The sequence below is a fragment of the Panthera uncia genome (assembly GCF_023721935.1).
Source record: "Panthera uncia isolate 11264 chromosome C1 unlocalized genomic scaffold, Puncia_PCG_1.0 HiC_scaffold_4, whole genome shotgun sequence".
Lineage (NCBI taxonomy): Eukaryota > Metazoa > Chordata > Mammalia > Carnivora > Felidae > Panthera > Panthera uncia.
Genome location: NW_026057585.1, coordinates 43436856 through 43457814, shown reverse-complemented (window position 1 = coordinate 43457814; position 20959 = coordinate 43436856). Strand labels below are relative to the sequence as shown.

General features: G+C 39.2%; 1 protein-coding gene across 3 annotated transcripts in view; it reads right to left on the bottom strand.

Annotated features, from left to right (window-relative positions):
* The window catches only part of CRYZ (crystallin zeta), a 36983-nt gene that overhangs the window by 10427 nt on the left and 5597 nt on the right, over window positions 1-20959 (bottom strand). For 2 of the 3 annotated variants that reach the window (XM_049617001.1, XM_049617002.1), the window contains exons 3-8: window positions 19403-19555; window positions 15454-15617; window positions 10401-10452; window positions 6032-6181; window positions 2756-2857; window positions 2560-2655 (exon numbers count right to left, since the gene is read on the bottom strand). In XM_049617001.1, the coding sequence (XP_049472958.1) occupies window positions 2560-2655; window positions 2756-2857; window positions 6032-6181; window positions 10401-10452; window positions 15454-15617; window positions 19403-19555 (717 nt within the window). Of the gene's footprint in view, window positions 1-1017; window positions 2122-2559; window positions 2656-2755; window positions 2858-6031; window positions 6182-10400; window positions 10453-15453; window positions 15618-19402; window positions 19556-20959 lie in introns of those variants that run through there. The other variant, XM_049617003.1, reaches the window with a different exon arrangement.

Here is a 20959-nt window from a genome sequence, read left to right as displayed (position 1 = left end):
TAAAGCCCTATAGTGAAACTGTCCTATGACAATTTTCAAATGACGTATTTTTAAAAAATCACCATGCTAAAAAATGGTAGTGTTGGAAAAAGAATTAAGGATTGATCTGAGGTGTTTTCCCATCTATGAGACGTGGTTGAGGAGGCAGAGAGAGCCAGGTCAAAGCAACCTGATAGGTTTTGCTATTCTTTAGTGTTATCTTGCACAGAAAAAAAGCTCTTTACACCATGAATTGTGGAAGCCCCTTGGCACATAGAATTTCTTGCCTGAGTAAAGCTGAGCTACCTCTTGGGGCACCTGGGTAGCTCAGTCAGTTAAACATCTGACTTTGGCTCAAGTCATTATCTCATGGTCTGTGGGTTCAAGCTCCGTGTCAAGCTCTGTGCTGACAGCTCGGAGCCTGGAGCCTGCTTCGGATTCTGTGTCTCCCTTTTTTTCTCTCTGCTCTTACCCTGCTCACACTCTGTCTCTCAAAAACTAAACATTAAAAAATTAAGAAAAAAATTGAAATGCTACTCCTCCACCCCCCCTTTTAGAAGCACCCAAGTTTTGTACTTCTATGGCCAAAGCTACTCTGGATAGAGGCAGGTAACAAATGCATCAAAAATATTAAATGTGTAACTAGAAATCTCATGCTACATTAAGTGCCCTTCATCTGTGTTCTTATGTCACTCCCTTGTGATGATTGGTTTTACGTATCAATGTAATGTCACCATGTTTTATTTATGTGCTTACAAAAAGTCACCACATGACTCTAGGTAGATTACCCTCATAACGCAGATGGGCTGCATGCAATCCGTCAAAAGTCTTAAGAACAAAAACTGAGGTTTCCCAGAGAAAGAATTCAGCAATATAGAAACTCTGTTGGCCTACCCTATAGATTTAGACTTATCAGTCCCCATAGCTGCATGAGAAAATTCCTTAAATCTCTTTATACATACGCATGTGTGTTTGTACATATATAGGAGGCTGTGCTCATATAAAGAAAAACAGGACAAAAATAACAATCAAACCTCATTTCCTTGCACATAACATTGATGGCATTTATTTAGTATAGATAAAGACTTCCAACACAGAACACTGTTAGGAATTAATCATTAGGAACTATGTAAGAGATGTGATGTAAGGCAAGTATTATATAAAGATGAAATAGATAAACAGTTTTTATTTTTCTACAATATTATTTCTATTCTTTCCACTGCAAGTTACCATGCTATGAAAACAAAAGCCGCCCACTCTTAATATGTCAAATTTGTTTAGTAATTTAAAGAAAAATATATGACTCCCATCACACAGATAATTCTAAATTTACTTTGAAAATCAAATCATCAAGAAGTATCTATCTGGAGAGACTACGGACCTACTATCACATTATAACAAAGATAAGGCTGCTATCTTCACAGAATATATGGATAATTAGTAACCAACCATTAACACAGTGAATGTTCTAATATTTGGGGAAATATTGGAAAACTATTTTTTAAAAAACAAATTTCTGTGGACATTGTTTATCTTGCCAATGAGATTAGTTTGGAAAAGGGGTCTTGTTTAGTTTAGAAAATCTTCAGAGTCCAATAGAGTTCTGGGCTGAACATATACTGAAGATCCTTTACAAGCACAAATAGGCTTGGAAATCACGCAGTCTTACTTTGAATTAGCTTGCTTTAGTCCAAGGTATGGAATTAATGATCAAGTACTAGGAATTTCTGTAATGTACCCAATGCCAAATGGTTACTAACATTCTACTTCCTACTATGATGACTCCTTGATTAGAGCTCGGTGGGAGGCATAAAGCATATTGTGAACTATAAAATAAATTGTACTCCAATTTATTCCAGATCTCTAAAGCTAAATCTTGTTTTTCGATATAAGAAACTCACTATTTTAGCAGAAGTAGTATAAATAAAACTGGGGCAGGAAACTTCTAATTGCACAAGAAATACATGAAAGACTTAATCATTCTAAGAGAAGAATCATTTTCCCAGTAGCCCCACTGCTATGGATGATATTTTCATGAGCCTGGGCCACCTTCTCCAATGAATACTGAGAACCTATTACAGGTTTCAGCCAACCAATTTCCATTCCAGCTTGAAGGGCCGCTGCATATTGCCTAAATTCCTCCTAAGTGAAAGAAAAAGGTATGTCTGTAGAAGAACATACGACCTAAGTTTCAGAAGCACTAGAAATTTTCAGATTCTAAGAGTTAGAACATAAACGGTTTCTGACAAATATGTGGCTTTTGTCGACTTGTCCAGAACTACAGAAAAAGTAGTTCTATATAGAATAACCATAAGCCCAATTTGTCTGAGACAGGGTCAGTTCACAAAATACCTACTGTCCTAAAGTAATTACTAATAGTATGTCTTTTCTCTCTCAAAAGTGTCTTGACTTGGAAAATAAATCACATTGTCACCCTGGTTATCTTATAGTGACTAATACTTAACATACTCATGTAGTCAGATAACTAAGTTTAACATCTGCTTAAACTTTCAGTCTGTCTGACTAGGCAAATTGTCTCAGTGTTTAAGTTACCAAGATCAGAATCACTTCTTTTCCTACCTTAGTTGATGAGTAGAGAGCAACCCCAATTATGCTAGATTCCTTTGTCATGGTGTCCCGTGGGTTTATTTCAATAGGACCTCTGCTGCCAACAACCTATTATGAAGAATAACACGTCTATAGTTAAAGATTACTGTAAAATAGTATTAAATTATGGTAAAACTTCAAAGTGGTAAAAAGAAACCAAAATACTTACTATTACTCGTCCTCCACGTGACAGAAGATTCAAATCATTATTAAGATTTACATTAGCTAACATTTCAATGATCACATCAATTCCTTTTTCACCAACAGATTTCTGTGTAATAAAAAAGAACCCAGAGTGAGATAAGAAAACAAGTAAAAAAAAAAAAACCCTGTAAAATAGTTATCATAGTCCTATATATTGCAGAAATGTGTTTCAAAAGACATAAATACTACATTTTTAAGACTATAACACAAATTGTTAATGATCTAATTATATACTGAGGATGTAATTCCAAGGTACTAGTCACAACATCTAAAGTGATAAAGATTTATACTAAATAAATTTCACGTGCTTCGACTCGACTATAAAATACTTTTTATTTTATAAATAGTTGAAAATTTTCTGTCTTCAAAATGTATTTTCACAAAGAAAAAAAAAAAAAAAAAAACAAAGCGTAAATCCCAAAAAGGTTTTCACTTTAAAAAAAAAAAAAACAAAAAACAAAAGAAAAGCACTGGCTGTCTGGCATTGCAGATTTTTTCTGTGTGTGCATTCAGTTTTGTCCCAAGTGGTTTACAATCAGCTTGGCTACTACTTCTTTTCTTTTGGGTTTTTTCAGAGATCTTGGCCATCCCAAACTGTCTCTTAAGTAAGTTATACATACACACCTTGTATTCATTTTATTCTAACAAAAAAAAAATGAATACCTGTGTCAGATATTGTTAAGTACTGGGAATTCAAAGATGGACACAGAGAACTCAAAACACAGCTAGGGAGAAAGATGGAAAATACCGCTGACACAGCTGTGATGGAATGGGCCAAGTGCTGCGTGAGCAGAAATAAACCACAGGTTATGGAGAAAAACAGAGTTACAACCCTGATCACCTGTAATGATCACAGAAAGTTCCACAGAGGTGAGGACCTGGACCCTGAGGAATGAACAGGAGTCCTGTAAGTAAAAAGGGAGGAAGAAGAGCCAGCGGAACACACATGAGGCATAGTCCCTCCAGACAGAAGAAACAGAAAAGCAAAGAGCTATGGACTGAGAGTCCAGGTCAGGATCAGAAAGTAGCCAAGCAGAGCTGAGGCATGTGTTTGGGAATGTGGGGGGGAGGGGTGGGGGGGGGGTGGGGGGTGGGGAGGAGGGAAAGGGAGAGAGGTAGAGACTATAAGTTGCTATGGACTGGGAACACACATTGAATGCCACGTTACAGGATCCAGACTTTTGGGGGGCAGGTATCAATTAAGTTTTGTGTCAGACACTGTTTTAGGATACTGAGCTGCAGCAGGTAACAAGAGAGACAAAAATTCCTATTCATATATATATATATATATATATTTTAGGAGAACAAATAACTCTGGAGACAGTGAAGATAGAAGGCGATAGTAAGTCAGTTATAAACAAAAGACAAAGCTGGAGAAGATGAAGGCCAAACTAAGTCACAATGGAGAACAGAACAAAGAAGATATATTTGGAAGGCATGTCAGAGATGAAACTGATAGAGGGAGGTGATCGGCCTGATGGGTAGGAAGGAGAACGATGATTAAAAGATAGAAATATAAAATAAAACTTGTGACTCTGTCTGGGGGGAGCAGATGAGTGGAGACATCCAGGAGGCCAATGACACAAAGGCAGGGAACTCCCGCCAGAGACAGTGCTGGATACCAGCAGGATGCAGGCACTAACTGACCAGGGGAGATGAGACTGGTCAGGAGGAAGGTCTAGCACCAGGGAGGATGGAAGACCAAGGGGAAAGTCTAAGGAGCAACAACATTTAAGTAATATGAGGAGGAAGGGGGCTGGAAATGAAGTCAGGCAAGTAAGACGAGAACCAGCTTTCAGGAGACGTGGTCAGGGGTAGCTGCTGCCAAAAAAAACCCCCCCAAAAAATCAAGCAGGATGAGGCCTAAGCCAAAAGCAGCAGATGGGTAATTAGGAGCCCACCGGTGACCTCTGACAAGAGGCATAAGTAGCTGGGGTGGAAGCAACATGCGGGGGAAGGTGACGGGAGCTAAGGAGGTAAAAGATGTCCTCACTACTTTCTCAAGTGTGGTGGTAGAGGGTGTGGAGGGTTTGATAAAGGGTTAAGGGAATGGTCTGGAGAATGAGAGAGACTTAAGCAGAAGGAGCCAGTAGAAGACATAGAAGCCGTAAGACCTCAAGGTCTTAAGGTCAGATTTCTGCAAAACAAAAACATATTCTTAAAATAACTGAGCATTTTTCATCTTTATAAATATTCTTGGATAATAGTATCAGGCATGAATATTCAATTAATTTTAGGTTTTCTAGATATATAACAAAAGAGTGCCTTTACACAGCTTTTTTTTTTTTGGCAAGATGATGTAGTGGTAATACACAAACCCTCACTCATATTTTCCTCAATTTGTAATGACCTAGGTTACATAGTAATCAGTACCTGGAAAATTCTAATTCTTTCTCAACATGAGCAAGTAGTCTGAGGATTAGGTTGAATTCTGCTCTAGCAATGAAATACATGCAACGAGTAACTAAAGCCTACCTCACCACTCTGGTTGTGGTAGTGATTATTTTTCCATGGCATACAATTGACAAGTAAACTTTGTCCCCTAGCTTAGACAGATCCAATTTGTAATCTGTAACTACCTCACCTTCTCTGGAAAATTTAAACCAATAGAAATTATATTAAGAAATTAAGAAAACCTCATGGTTGCCAGAGGTGGGGGTGGGAACTGGGTGAAATGGGTGAATGTGATCAAAAGGTACAAACTTCCAGTCATTAAAAAAAAATAAGTCATGGGGATATAACGTACAGCATGACAACTATAGTTAATAATACTGTATCACAGATTTGAAAGTTGCTAAGAGCATATCTTAAAAGTTCTTATCAGAAGAAAAAAAATTTGTAACTATGTATGGTGATGGATGTTAATGAGACTCAGTGTGGTAATCATTTCACAATATATGATATATACAAATATCAAAAAAAAAAATTTAAAAGAACACCTCTCAGCTCTAAATACAAAGCTATGACTTTACTCAAAATGTGACTGCATTAAAGAGTACCAATTTTTATAACTAAGACTCTGGAAAGGCTATATTTTATTTGATAAACATAAACAAGTCAAATGAGAGTGAGGTCTGAAAATTAGACATCTCTGCTTTTTTAATTAAAACTTTAAAACACACATAGGCATAAAAAAAGAAAACAAACAGCTTTAAGAGAGTGGTTGCTTAAAAAAGGTTACAAAAAAGTAAGTCTGTCAAGAAACAAAATTTACTTTCATAAAACTGTGGACTAATTTTACCTTAATTTTATCAATATAATTATGTTCTCTGTGGTTAAACACTTCATGGGCTCCATTTTGCAAAACGATGTTTTGTCCTTCCCCGGTACCAGCTGTGCCCAGAACCTTTAAACCATAAGCTCTAGCAATCTGGCATACTGCCAGTCCAACCTGAAAAACAAAATATAAACGCATACTTTCAGATTCTTTGCATCCCTGCAAATATTTCTTAAATATATATAATAAACTGAAGGTTCCTCTAGGTCCTACCCTATCCTTAAGGAATTTCGAGTCTAAATGAAGAAATAAGAACAACAGCTAACTTTTATTGAGCATTTATAATGTGCCAGGTACCACAAAAAATACTTTCTATGCATTGCTTTATTTTATCCTCACAGTAAGTCTAAGTAGACATGATGTATGTAAGTAGACATGAAGTAGATATGACTAGTGTCCATGTTCTGTAGATGAGAAAACTGAAACTTATATAATGTAAGTGACTTGCCCAGGTCACAGAGATGGGAACAGAACCAAGTCACAGAGCTGGACCAAATCAGTCTGTAGAGCTTGAGCCTTTAACCACTGTATCAAAACGTGTACTTAGCATCTGCTTTGCACAGAAGGTACAGAGTTTAAAGCTATTCAAAACATGCTCACTGGCTTCATACTTTCACTGTACATTTAAAGTATTACACAACAAATGTTACACCATTTAAGTGGAAGAGACAGGCGTATGAGCAAATTAACTTATTCATCCATATGATGACCATTAAATGTTTACTATGTGCTAAACATGGTACTTTGTGTAAGAAACATGTTCTAAGAAAGAGGAAAAATAATAAACACAAACAAATAAATGAATAAATTAAATTCAGAAAATAAAAACATGCTGTGAAAAAAACCCCAGCCTATTGTGTTACAAGGAGATAGAGAGAAGGGTTAGTTAGATCATCACCAAAGGCCACTCTGAAGAGATGAGACCTGAGTGAAGTGAGGCACGAGCCATGTGCAGATCTGGAAAGTCTGGTGGAGAATGCTGTAGGCAGAATGGCTGTAGCTCACCTTGTGATGTGGGAATGAGCCTGGGGCATTAAGGACAGAAAGAAGGTCCATTCGGCTTAAAGGCAGGGCACATAGGAGACAGAGCAAGATGTGGCCAGAGGGGTACACAGGGCCTTGCAGGTAAAGGCTCTGGATTATATTTAAGAGATAACTCAGAGCTATCAGATAGGTGCACCTGGGTGGCTCAGTCGGTTAAATGACCGACCAACACTTGATTTTTTCGGTTCTGGTCATGATCTAACAATTTGTTGAGTTCGAGCCCCACATTGGGCTCCGTACTGACAGCGCTGAGCCTGCTGGGGTTCTCTCTCTCTCCCTTTCTCTCTGCCCTCCCATGTGCTCTCTCTCTTTCTCTCTCAAAATAAATAAATAAATAAATAAATAAATAAATAAATAGAACATTTTATATGGGAGACAGAAAGAGGGGAGTGGCGATAGGAGTAAGATGGACCTTCCTCATGGACTGCATCCGAGAAGTGAGGCACAGAGAAAAGTCAAGGCTGTCTCCTGGGTCTCTGGCCGGGTTAACTGGGTAGATTAACAGGGCTGAGGAAGAGTACAGAGAATCAAGTTTGTAAGAGTATCAAGACTCACTCTGAGCAAGCTGAGCTGTATTTGCTCACCTAAGTGAAAATGTGTAGTAATCAGCTGAATAAGCATATGGAGCTGGAAATATAAATTTGAGATTCATCAGTTTCGAGATGGTATTTAGAGCCACAGATTGCACGAAGTAACTAGATCATTACATAAATGTGCTTAGGATAAAGGAGAAATAAACATATATTAGGAATATGGATAAAAGTAATTATTTAAATTACAGTGCTAGGAAATCTATGTTTGGTTACATGATCTATGAATGGCACAAATAAGTGTCACGTACATTTAGAGCAGGGCTTCTCAAACTTAGCACTATTGACATTCAGGGCTGGACAGTTCTATGATGTGGGTGCGATCCTGTATGTTGAAGGATGTGTAGAGTAGCATGTACCCATTAGAGGCCAGAAGCCCTCCATCCAGTGACAACCGAAATGTCCCCAGACACTGTGCCAGCCAAATGTTCGAGGGGGAGAAGAGATGATGCCAAACCACCCATCGCTGATAACCAACGATTAAGAGGAAGGTAAAATCATGGACTAGGCATGACAGTAAAGAGTTTAAATGAAAAATGATGATAGAAACTGATTAAAATTGTAACAGAATCACAGACTCCCCAGGCCTGAAGTAGACTTTAAAGATTGTATGGCATATGGGAGTGATGAGCCTGAACTCTGTTGGGTTTTGGCAGGGATTTGTTTGATTTAACCAAAACAAACAAACAAAAAAACTCACTGTCTGATGAGAGAGACATTCAATTCCATGAAATACATTATATACGGAGTTAGCACTATTGATTTGCTACTTTAATTTAAAAAAAAAAACAAAAACAAAACAGGCCTGTAATAAAACTACACCTATACTAAAAACTTACTGTAAATATATCTCTTCATATTCTACTTTAAAGAAGCACCTAATTGCCTAATTGCTGTTCTGAAGGTACTGTTTACTTTATTCTTGTCAACAATTATATCAGCAATACCCCTTTGATAGATGATATACCGTTAATGTGTCAACTATTTTTCTTCTATTTACTTTGCTGACACTAAAATAGGGCACTCCCCACCAACATATCTGGATAACAACCGTGTTCATAAATTCCACACCATTTTAAATACACACCATAATCCCAAAGGAATTTTCATTAAATGAGGACAGAAAGTACAAACAGAAGCAAGACAAAACCCAGTACTATTTCCCTGTGGTAGGGCAGGGAGGATCAGAAGCGCTTCACACACCAGGCCACCAGCCTATCCCTGCCAGCCAAGGATTTAACAAACTCAGCCAGCTCAGAGAACAGTATGGATTTTGCCTTAAAAAAAAAAAAAAAAATCATGGTGAAGCGACTGAGCTTTTTACAAGAGGGTGAAGGGAATAAAAAGATTTTCTTTAAACTCTTCTCTCCCCTTCCTACTGAAACCTCTCTCTTTTATACAGAGCACAAGGTTAGCTCTCTCAAAGCCAAAGCAATTTAAATAAATGCATGTTTGACAGATCCTTTAGTTATTTTGGGTAAAATTTAATTTAACCCAAAAATAGCCTCTTCAGTGAAGGTATGCAATGGGAAGTTTTGACAAGGTATATCTGTCATATTTTCTCAAGCCCCCAAAAGACATTCTTGGTCTTTTCAGGAAATAGTCTGATCTGTGACATCCTTCAGAATTGATCTATTTGAGGTAGACAGGAAGCTAAGTGTGGTACCTCGGGCTTCATCTCTCTAAAGTAACAGAAACACAATGGGCTGAATTCTCTGTTTGTACCACCTGGCCACCTTTAGCCATAAATTCACATTTTCAGGATGCCACTCATTATGCTGGGTACAATGTGCCATTTTTAATAGGTTACTTGTGTCGATTTACTCTGCAGAATACATAATGCTCTGAAAGGGTTAACCAGCTTCCTCAAGGTTAGCCATGGAGCCCCAGGACCTGTATTTTAAAAATGTGAAATCTCATCTCCAAAATTTCTAAAGCCTCTACATGCAGGATAGAGGTCATGTGGATTTCTTGTTAAATTCCAACCTCAGAGCTCTAACTTTTCCTCTAAGCTCCTCAGAGGCAGACTGACAGCCGGTTTCTTGAAGAAGCTTCTGACAGCCCAGTGTTGGGTTATTTCACTGAAGGGCTTATTTTAAAGTTCTCCGTCCTCTCCGCACCTCCCCACATTAGCATTTTAAGCCACGGGTTGTGGAGTTAAGGACACAGCTGTACACTGTGCCTTCCATGAATGTCATCAAAGCGCAGCGGGCGAGCAGTAGAAGGAAGATAGAAGGGCCTCAGAATTCACAGTGCAGCTTTGCAGTGCTGTCTGGGGCAATGCAGGTAAAGCTTTAACGAACCTTAGTTTCCTTATCTAAGGGAATAAGGAATTAATATTAACTTTAAAAAACTGTTTCAAATTCTAAATAAATATTATTATAACATAGGCTACTTGAAGGCAAAAACAAAGCCAGTTTATCTTGGTCCACACCCAACACAGGTGGAAAACCTAATACACACATTTTTAATGGGGTGGTCTGCTGAATCTATTAACCAAGAAATGCTAAACTAATGACAAGGAATCACCTTCAGAAGATAGAACTTAAAAAAGCTTTACTACAAAAAGGAATATTTATTGACTATAAATATTGACTATGTTTATAAATTTGGCTTTTAAAAATGACTTAAAAGAAATATAATGTGAAACCCATTAACAAAATCTCATTTAAAAATAAACTTAAAAAACAAATACTTACTCCTCCACTAGCCCCGTGAACCAGAACACTTTCTCCAGCTTTCACACGGGCACTGCAAAAGAAGGCATGATCATCACCTCACTTTGAAGCTAATTAACCCAGGAGTTTGTCATTCTTAAGAAAACTCTACCCTCAGTTCAGCTAACACTTCCCCAAATAGGAAGCTCATTCTACTTTACAGCCCCAAATTTTCTCCAGGTTTCAGAGGATCAAACAATGGCTCTTCAGAGCCACAAACAAAAGACAACCTTAAATTTATTTATGCATTCAACAAACGTTTACTGGGAATCTGTTATGTGCCAGGCACTGTGCTGCATGCCTGACTCTCGAATTCATTCCCCCAGAAAGTGTCTCAAAACAGGCTTTTTATAGCCTAATTGTTATTCTGTGGCCCGGGATAATGTCCAAGTAAACACAGAAGTCAGATTATTTAAGGAAACATTTTCCTTCTCTGTGCCTTTGAACATCAGGTTGTATAACCTCTAAGCCTGCATTTCAGAGAGCAACGCTGAATTGGCATGGTAGGAGAGTAAGAAGTACGATAAATCCTGTCACAAAGGTTTCTATGTCACCCCCAAAATGTCTAGATCCTCTGGTGAAATGACACATTCTTTTTAATTCTGGTTCATACTACTACTTTTCTATTATACCAAAAATCAGGCACAGGCAGCGAGACAGACAGGAGATGCTTTATTATTCCAGATGGACAAGTGCTAATGTCACAATCCAGCAGCTGTTCTATGATCCAGATCTGACTCTCAGGAGATCTCTTCCTTCCTAGAACAATAGGGGTGGCCGCACCATACAGACATTGTGGTCAGACATCTGGGAGTAAGAACAAAATAACCCTGGGTCTTGCTCAAGGCTCTATGCTAACAGCCGACAAATGGCAATTGTGAGCAGTAAATGAAGCTTTTCCCAATACTCTTGCTTAGAGATAAGGAGACTGAGGGCAGTGAGTTAAATGGAGAGTCTGAAATGATAAACTTAAGATAACTATCACCAAAACACTTTGATACTTTAAAAAGTAAAACATAAATAAATGTAAGAGAAAGAATAACTAACGTTATACTGTGGGATATGAAATACTTTTCCCAGTAACGTTTTTAAAAAACTTACAAACAAGCCCTCAAACACTAAAAGCACATTCTCCCTAAACCACTGGGCTTGGGGTGGGGTGGTGAAAAAGCAGGCTAACGGTCTTCTGGATGCCCACTGCTCTGATCCTTCTACCCTTGCACAGAGTCACTGTGATGGCTAATTTTATGTGTCAACTTGGCCTGAGCCATGGGGCCAGATATTCGGTCAAACATTATTCTGGATGTCTCTGTGAAGGGCCTCTTCCAATCAGCTGAAGGCTTTAATAGAACAAAGACTGGCTTCTGGAGCAAGAAGGGATTCTGCCCATAGATTGACTTTGAATTTGAACTGCAACTCTTTGCTGGGTCTCCAGCTTGCCAGTTTACCCTCTCAGACTTTAAACTCACCAAGCCTCCACAGAGCAATCTCCCTGCCTCAATCTCTCTCTAATATATATATATATATACATATGTGTATGTATATACATATGTAAGTACGCACAAATTCTGTTTTTCTGCTCCTCTGGAGGACCCTGACAAATACAGTCATCTCCCCCTGGGGGTCACGGCAGGGGCTGGAGCCTTGGCCTGGCCTTCCATGATGCTGTCCCTTATTCCCTCCCAGTCACTGAAGACTAGTACATGGCACACAGACTTTCTCTCCCACCCAAAACCAACCCTAATCTAAAAAGTTTCAACATTCCCTGGGAAGAAAACCTTGAATCACAATCCCTGAATTTTCCTCCTCTTTGGCCACTCTCTCCCAAGGCTGAACCTGGTAACTGCCCTCAACCATTCCACTTGAGAAATAGCAGACCCTAATAACCAATGCTATGACAGCAACCTCCTCTCCTAATTCTGTAAGCCCATATTCTCTCAAAAATTTTCTTTCCACTTCCCAGAGACTGGCATCTCTCAATTATTCAGTTTCTGCCCACTTGTGCTCCTGGCCTCGCTTCCTTTGCTGGACAGCTGGACCCTGAGGTAGGTTACCCCAACTCCTCCCTCTCTTCCTCTCCAGTGCTCTCATTTCCTTTGCACTGTTCCATTTTGCCACTAGTACTCCAGGCCTAGATGAATGTTAAAATCTAACTTCTTTGGGGGCGCCTGGGTGGCGCAGTCGGTTAAGCGTCCGACTTCAGCCAGGTCACGATCTCGCGGTCTGTGAGTTCGAGCCCCGCGTCAGGCTCTGGGCTGATGGCTCGGAGCCTGGAGCCTGTTTCCGATTCTGTGTCTCCCTCTCTCTCTGCCCCTCCCCCGTTCATGCTCTGTCTCTCTCTGTCCCAACAATAAATAAAAAACGTTGAAAAAAAATTAAAAAAAAAAAAAATCTAACTTCTTTGATAATCTATCCAAATGGCTTAGTACTATTAAAAAAAAAAAAAAAAACCTCACATGACCATGCATTTTGGTGCCACTTCAGTTCTGATTCTCAAAAGATCACTTTGCATATTTAATTATGAAAAGTGAGGCAATCACATATGAGTTCCTTCAACACTCCACCTCCCTACCCACAAACTTTTCCGTAATTATGCCATTTTCACATCTTATAGGTTTAGCAGATGAGCTGTCCTTCGGATAGCTGAAGCCAATCTCCCTACATATGTCCTAAGTCCTTTCCATCTTGCCTTCTGCAGGATCTGGTTCCATCTGCCACTCCACCCTCTCTTCCAAACCTTCCATCGCCCCCTCTCTGCTAGATCTTTTCTCAGCTATAAACATGTTCAACTCTCGCCCAACCTTTAGAAAATCCTGTTGTCCCCACACTGTCCTCGAGTATTCTTCTGCTCCCTCCTCCCTCCCTACGTCCATTCAAGGAACCAGTTTCCGCTTCCTTCTCTAGCCCACTCACTCAAGCTTCTGTCCCACCACTACTGAAAATGACCTGATTCAAGTCACCAATCACCTCCTCACTGCGAAGCCTGTTCTTTTTATTCCCCAAACACCTCGCTGCTACATTTGATGGCTAGCTTCCCTCCTTAGTAACAACATCAACTACTGTCCCTAACACTGCCAACACTGATGGGAGTACTTGCTCTGCGCCAGACTCTGTGCTGATCTTTACCAGTGTTACCTCATTTAGTTCTCACCACACCCCTAGGAGGTAGGTGCTATTACTATCCACGTATTTCAAATCAGTAAACTACAGCTCAGGCAAGGAAGTAACTGGACCACGGTCATAGGGCTGGTCGTAGGACAAAACAGTATTGGCCTTGGCATACACTCCCTTTGGTCTCTTAGGACTCTGTCCCTACCTCTGACTATACTCCTACATGCTGATATTCTCAAAGGTTCTATTCTCACTCCCCTGCACTTCACTCCCTGAAGGCTTTCAGTCACTTTCATCTCATCAGCTCCCACACACAGGCTGACAGTCCCTCGGTTACATGTTTAGCCTTCAGGCTTTCATCTAACAGGTTGCTGGTCTTCTCCATTATGATGCCTATCTTGGTTTCAACTCCAAAACTGGACTCAGCTTCCATCTGACACTTTTTCCTCCTTTTCTTTAAACATTATCCAAGCTAAAGAGCTGGAAGTATCCGTAAGCTCCTCTTCTCTCTCATTGTCCACATGCAAACACTCAACCAAATAAACCTGATTTTACCCTCCAATAGTTATCCTTTCCTCTCCACCTTTTCTACTCTGGCCCGTAAGTATTATGCCTAAGAGATATTCACATAATACCCCCCTATCTCTTTCTCCATTCCTGTCACCAAATCCTGTCACCTTTCACATAGCTGACAGGTGATCTTAATAAAATACTCATATGACAGTATCTCTCCTGAATGAAACATTTCACGATCCCCAATCCCTTACAGAACCAATATGCGAGCTCTATCATCTTGTTTTTCATAATATGAAATCTATTCCATGTGATAGCTAACATTTATTGAGAAATGACTATATTCTAGCCTAATTCTATGCCACTCTTTGCCTTGATATCTTCTATTCAACAAAAGCAAATTGCTATAGCTCTCCTTAAATATCAAGATTTTCCCCCCGATGCTAGGCTATTCCTATGGTCTAGAATTCCCTCCCTGCTCCGAACTATCCTTCCCCAGGATAACCCCTTCTGATTTTTTTCAAATACATAGGGAATTTGATGAAAATACAGATTCTCAGAGGGATGCCTGGCTGGCTCAGTCAGTGGAGCATGTGACTCTTGATCTCGGGGTTGTGAGTTCAAGCCCCACACTGAGTGTAGAAATTACTTAAAAATAAAATCTGTGTGTGTGTGTGTGTGTGTGTGTGTGTGTGTGTGTGTGTGTGTTAAGGACAGCTAGGTAACTCAGTCGGTTCAGCATCCGACTCTTGATTTCGGCTCAGGTCATGATCTCGTGGTTCGGGAGTTCGAGGCCCACATTGGGCTCCATGCTGACAGTGCAGAGCCTGCTTGGAATTCTCTCTCTCTCCCTTGCCCTCTGCCCCTCCCCTGCTCACACACACACTCTCTCTCTCTCAAAATAAATAAATAAACATTTGCAAAAATTAAAATATATACAGGGAGATTCTTAGATCCCAACCATGGAAGCTGACCAGTGGGTCTAGGGTACTATACTTTTAAATTGCAGCAATTAGTTTCTAGGGCTAGATAACAAAGATTTTTGAACCAGGACTTTAAAATAATCCAAGCCTTAAGTCTTGGCAGGAAGCCCTATCTCATCACCACTGTTACATCCCTTGTGATCCCACAAATCCCTATGCACATCTACACCACTGTACTTCCTCCATATTATACATCAATAATATTACTCTTATGTCTATCTCTCTTACTAGACTGTCAGATGCATCTTAAAGATAAAGACAGTGTTTTGCTCTTCTTTATATCCCCAGTGATTAGAATAATCTCCCAAATTAGCATAGTTTCCACTCCATAAATACTTAATGGTAACCAAATATGAGAGACGGATACATGGACGCATGGCAGGAAGGAAGGCAATACTGGCAGTATAAGCGACAGTGTATGTTATTACCTGTGGAGCAGAGCTCGATAAGCAGTAAAATATGGGATACCGATGGCAGCTCCTTGTTTAAAGTCCAGTTTTTCTGGCAGTGGGTAAACAGTGTGATCTGCTGCAAGAGCATACTCGGCATAGCCCCCAGAGATGGTGCTGGTAGTGAAAACTCTGTCACCTTTCTGGGGAAAGCAAGAGATTAATAAATGCACCAGGGGTTAAAAATTATGTCAAAATGGGTATAATCCTTCATAATGTAACCATTATAACAACAAATAAGTATTTATGTATTGCTTTCTACATCTTAGGGTCTTGTAAAAATAGCTTCAAAATGCTGAACGTTAAAAAAAATTTTTTTTTTTTTTTTAGAGAGAGAAAAAGCACGAGCTGGGGAGAGGGGTAGAGGGAGGCAGGGAGGGAGAGAATCCCAAGCGGGCTCCGTGCTCAGCACAGAGCCCAATGTGGGGCTTGAACCCACAATCCTGGGATCTTGACCTGAGCCAAATCAAGAGTCGGATGCTCAACCTACTGAGCCACCCAGGTACCCCTGAACATTTTTGAAGGTTTTATTCGCAGAAACAAAGAAGAAGAAAAATTAAAGGAAATAGAAAAAATAAGAGGAAAGAGAACCTCCAGAATGGTATAACATGAAGACAACTAATCTTCATTGAGATCTTACTGTGCAAGACACTGTATTAGGTGCTTAATGAGTACTGTCTAATTTGATCTTCTCAAGAGCCTATGAGGTAAGTACTTTTCTTATCACCACTTTAGATTAATTCCACTATACAAATGAGGAAATGGAGGGACAAAGAAGTTCAATAATTTGCTCAGATTAAGCAGTTAGTAAATGGCAGTTAATAAAACCATTTTTTTCCCTCTGGTATACTAGGGAGAAAATAAAACATAAGATTTCCTCCACACACTAAATACCTGTTCTAAATCCTTTCTACATGTTCCCCCTCATTTTTCATGCATACACCAAGCACAAGAAACTATCTGTGGATCCTGATAGTAAAATGAGCCGAAACAGGCTTCTTCCCTTGTTACAGCACCAGAAACACAGTAGACTTTCAGTAAACTCTGCTGGGTCCTTGCTATTGAACAGTGGATGCATAGTTGAGGGTCAGGTATGGCACTATGCAAGCATTCAAGCCTGTCCAACATGACCTGCATGCTAGGGAAATTAGGCTATCACTGTAAACACCTGCCCTAACTCTTCTTTCTTGGAAAAAAAAAAAATGTAAATATTCCTTGGAAGAAGCACAACTTTAAGGCAATAACTCTCAGTATACTTAAATTTGTACTATAAGAGATCTGAAAAAGTAACAGCACTATGCAGTGCGATAGAAACAAAAAAGCCTCACAAGGCATCCAGGAGTCAAAGACAAGCCTCACTACTTAACAGTGTCACTTGCAAATGGTCAAATATGACTGTACTAAGATCAGTACCATTTTTTTACAGCTTAAAAAGAGGTTGTATTCCTTCTAATATAATTCAAATATTTTCTAGGAGTTCACTATGAAAGCAGTACTTTTTGAGTTCTGTGATGGATATTAATAACAAAATACCCTCCTCCACTAAAAGCATCTTAAACTCTAGGATGACAGAAAAGAAAAGGGTAAGAGTAACTACAATGCAAGACAAAGATGATGCGCCATCAAAGACGGGTAGCAGGAAAAGAAGGAAATTATTTCTAAGTAGAAGGAGTAAAAAACAGCTTCATTGGGAAGCTAATATTTAAGGTAAGTCTTGAAGAATAGGACAAGATTTTAAAAACTAAAGCTGAGAAGAGTCATTATGAGTGAGGGAAACAAAGTAAGTAAAGGAACAGTGGCAGGAGGAAGTGTTGAGAAATCGCTGGCATTTGTGCCCAATGAGTAAGTAGTCTAACATACAGAATGTAATAGTTTCAGGGATAAAATGAAAGGGAATTAAAGCTGGAGGGTAAAATCTCTTCCACCTATGCTTATAAGTTTCAGTTTAATTCTGCCAAGCGGCAGAACCAATATGAAAAAAGATAGAGAAGAGCGAGCATGGGGTATGCAGGGAAGAGCAGCTTTACTAAAAAATAAACTACCAGGTGAGAAGGAATAGAGATAAGAATGGAAGGATAGTAGAAAGGAGCATGAAATATCTTCTCTAACAACATAAGCAGTCTCAGCAATACTCTGAAATCTGCAAGGAACTAATGTTAAGAATTAACTGTAAAACAATCAATTACATTTTAGAAAACACCCTTTATATAGCAAGAATTGACTGGAGGAGGAGGGAGGGCAGGTGTTAAATACCCATTACAGATATCCAGGTAAGGGACTAGGTAGAATAACCTGAACTATAGGCAGTGGGAATGGAAAGAGAGAAAACAGTTCTAGTAAGGGAGAGCTGAGTGGGGGGAGTGAAGAGATATGCCTCAAAGCACAGAAGTCACCAAGACAGTCATACAAGAGAGGAGCAGATCTAACGTGACAAAAGATAAGCTCAGTTTTAGACATACTGAGTAAGAGGTTACCAAGGGTTGACTATGTGGGTCTCATACTCTCCAACACAACTTCCTGTGATGATGTAAATGTTCTATATCAGCACTGTCCAGTAGGGTAGCCACTAGAAACAGGGGGCTATTCAGCATTTGAAATGTTGCTATTGTGACTGAGGAATTGACTTTTTTATTTTAATTTTTAATAAGAATTTTAAATAGCCACATGTGGCTACCTTATTAGACAGCACAGGTCCACAGCTTCATAGACAATTCTAAGCTACAGATATCATATGTGATAATGGACACCATGGGGGTGCATGAGATCTTTGTGAAGAAGGTACAGGATACAAAAAGCAGAGGTCTAAGTAAGGGGCCAAGAGCACTGGGCAGCACTAAGATTTCAAGCACAAGCTTGAAAAACAATGTCCAGGAGGAAGTGGGGAAGAGGACAGGAGAAAATGATGTCATAGAAGCTGAAGAAAAAAAAAAATTAAGAAAAAGTAAGTGGCTGAGAGTGTCAAATGTCACTGAGAAGTCAAGAGAGATAATGACATAAAAGGCCCCATTAACTCCAGCAATAGAGAGGCCATTAGTGACATTAGCAGGAATCGTCTCAGTGGAGTGATGGGGGCAGAAGCCAGACTGCCACAGGCCGAGGAGTACAAAGCTGTAGGAATCTGACAGTCTTCCTGTGCAGAGGCCACGTTAATCTTCTCTGTCTCAGTCCAATTTTGGTAAATGTGCTGCCAAAGTTGAGCAGGTCAGGGAATTATGAGAAAAGGTGCTGGGACATGAATATACTATCTGTGTTTTATATTTCTTTTGGCATATAAATAACGAAAGCCCTGATCATAACATTTTCATTGACTCAGTCACCTTGATCTGAGTCAGAGCTCTAAAAATGTATAGTTGACCTTGCATTTTTTTTCATCTTTTACTCATTATTCAAAAGAATTAGCCTTCCCTTTATCCTATGAAACTGAATTTATAAAAGGAATGAAACATCATCTAGGCTTGTTTTTATCGAGAGTTAGGAAATAGTATAATTTCCTTGCTTATTTTCTTTCTTACATGTTTCTGCTACATCAAAAGGATCAGCTGAATTCTATGAGGGGAAGTGAAGATACAGAATCACCCAGCACTTGTCCCCAAAAATGCAAACAAGGAAGACACCTAGACAAGAGGTAATCTCTTTTTTGAATAGAGGAGTCCCCCAAGTGGCAGAAATTGTGTAATGGGGACTTTTATTTATTTTTTAAGTTTTTATTTAAATTCCAGTATAGTTACCATACAGTGCAATATTAGTTTCAGGTGCACAATATAGTGACTCAACACTTCTGTACGTCACCTGGTGCTCATCACAACAAGTAAACTCCTAATCTGTAATGGGCCTTTTAAAGATTTATATACAGACACATTTGAAAGCTATGTCAGAATATTTTAAGAAAAATATTTCGCCAAAATAGAAATAATTTAAAATGTAATACCTTGAAAGTAGATGCATTATCTCCAACAGCTTCTATTACCCCAGCTACATCTGAACCAGGTGTATAGGGTAAGAGTGGTTTTATCTTGTGAGTACCAGAACGAATATATGTTTCCACTGGGTTTACACCACATGCATGGACCTTGATTAGAACCTGCAATGCCAATGTATTTTAGTTAAAACAAAACACTAGGCATTCATTCAGCATTATGCTAGGACTATACAGATTATGGGAGCTATAAAAATGGAGGGGGAAACCTCGCCTTCAACAAGTTCACATTACAGTTTTGCAAACCAACATATAAATAAAAAGATAAGACAGAATGGTTTATGTGCGCAAAACATTTTGGGAAAATAGTAGTGGAAATATTTAAGAAGTCATGTGGCACAAACCTCTATGTGCCCATCAAACCTATCTCCTCCTCCTCCTGGGTATGTGGGAAGAATATTATTTCTTGGCGCCTTTAGTTATGAGCAGCCAAATGATTGAGTTTGGGCACAAAATGATGAGAACTACTCTCAGGGCTGGCCCATAAAGACCTTCTGGGCAATCCTCACTGTGCCTTCACCCCTTCAATAGAAGGGACCTCAGAAGACAGGCATTGAGGGTGACAGAGCCACAATGGAGGAAGGAATGATGGAGGAAGCCTGGGTCCCTAAATCATTCTTCAAGAGTCACCCGCAAACGTTTTAGAATTCTGCAATGCAGTGAATGAGAAACAATTTTCTATTGTTGAACCATTGAGATTTTGAGGTTACATCTACCACAGAAGCTAATTTTACCTTAATTAATATCTAACGATTACTTCTGGTGCAAGAGTAAGAGAAGGCCTTCCAAGGAAAGCAGTATCTGAGCTAGGCCTTAAAAGAAGAGTAGACATTCTTTCAGAATGGGAGAAAAAGGACAATTCAGGTAAAAGGAATAGTATGTGCAAAGACAGAAGGAATGAAAGGGCCTCCTGGGGAGACCAGACAATCCTCTGGGGAGACCAGACAATGTTGCTTGTTATAGCAGTCTACTGAGAAGGAGCAATAAGAAATGAAACTCTAAAGCTAGGTTGTGGCCAAACTGTAAAAACTCATAAGGTTCAAATTTCGTTAAGGAAATGAGACTTAAGAGTTACGGAAGGTGCAGTAATAAAAATACATAATTTTTAATGAGAAAGTATATCGTTAAAGTCACAGGAAATGAATAAACTCTTCATTTAAATTCCCTTAAATCATATATGGAAAAGCATGTATGCAGAAGAAAATTATTTTCCTACTGTGCACAAAAAAGAAATCATGGAAGTTTGTAATAGAATAACTTGTTCAACAATACTTATGATTTTATCCAGAAAAAATCAATTACTGCCCTGCATAGATGATTCCCAACTTCAACAATTTTCTTGTAACAGGATATTTTTCCTTTTCATAGATCTACCTCACTAACTGTTATAATTACGTTCTCTTTGTCAGACCTCATATATATCATCAGTATAAACTCTGTCCTAATTCAATGTCTTTTACAAATTATTGTGAGTCTGCTTCTTTTGGACATTAACCTGATGTGCTGGAG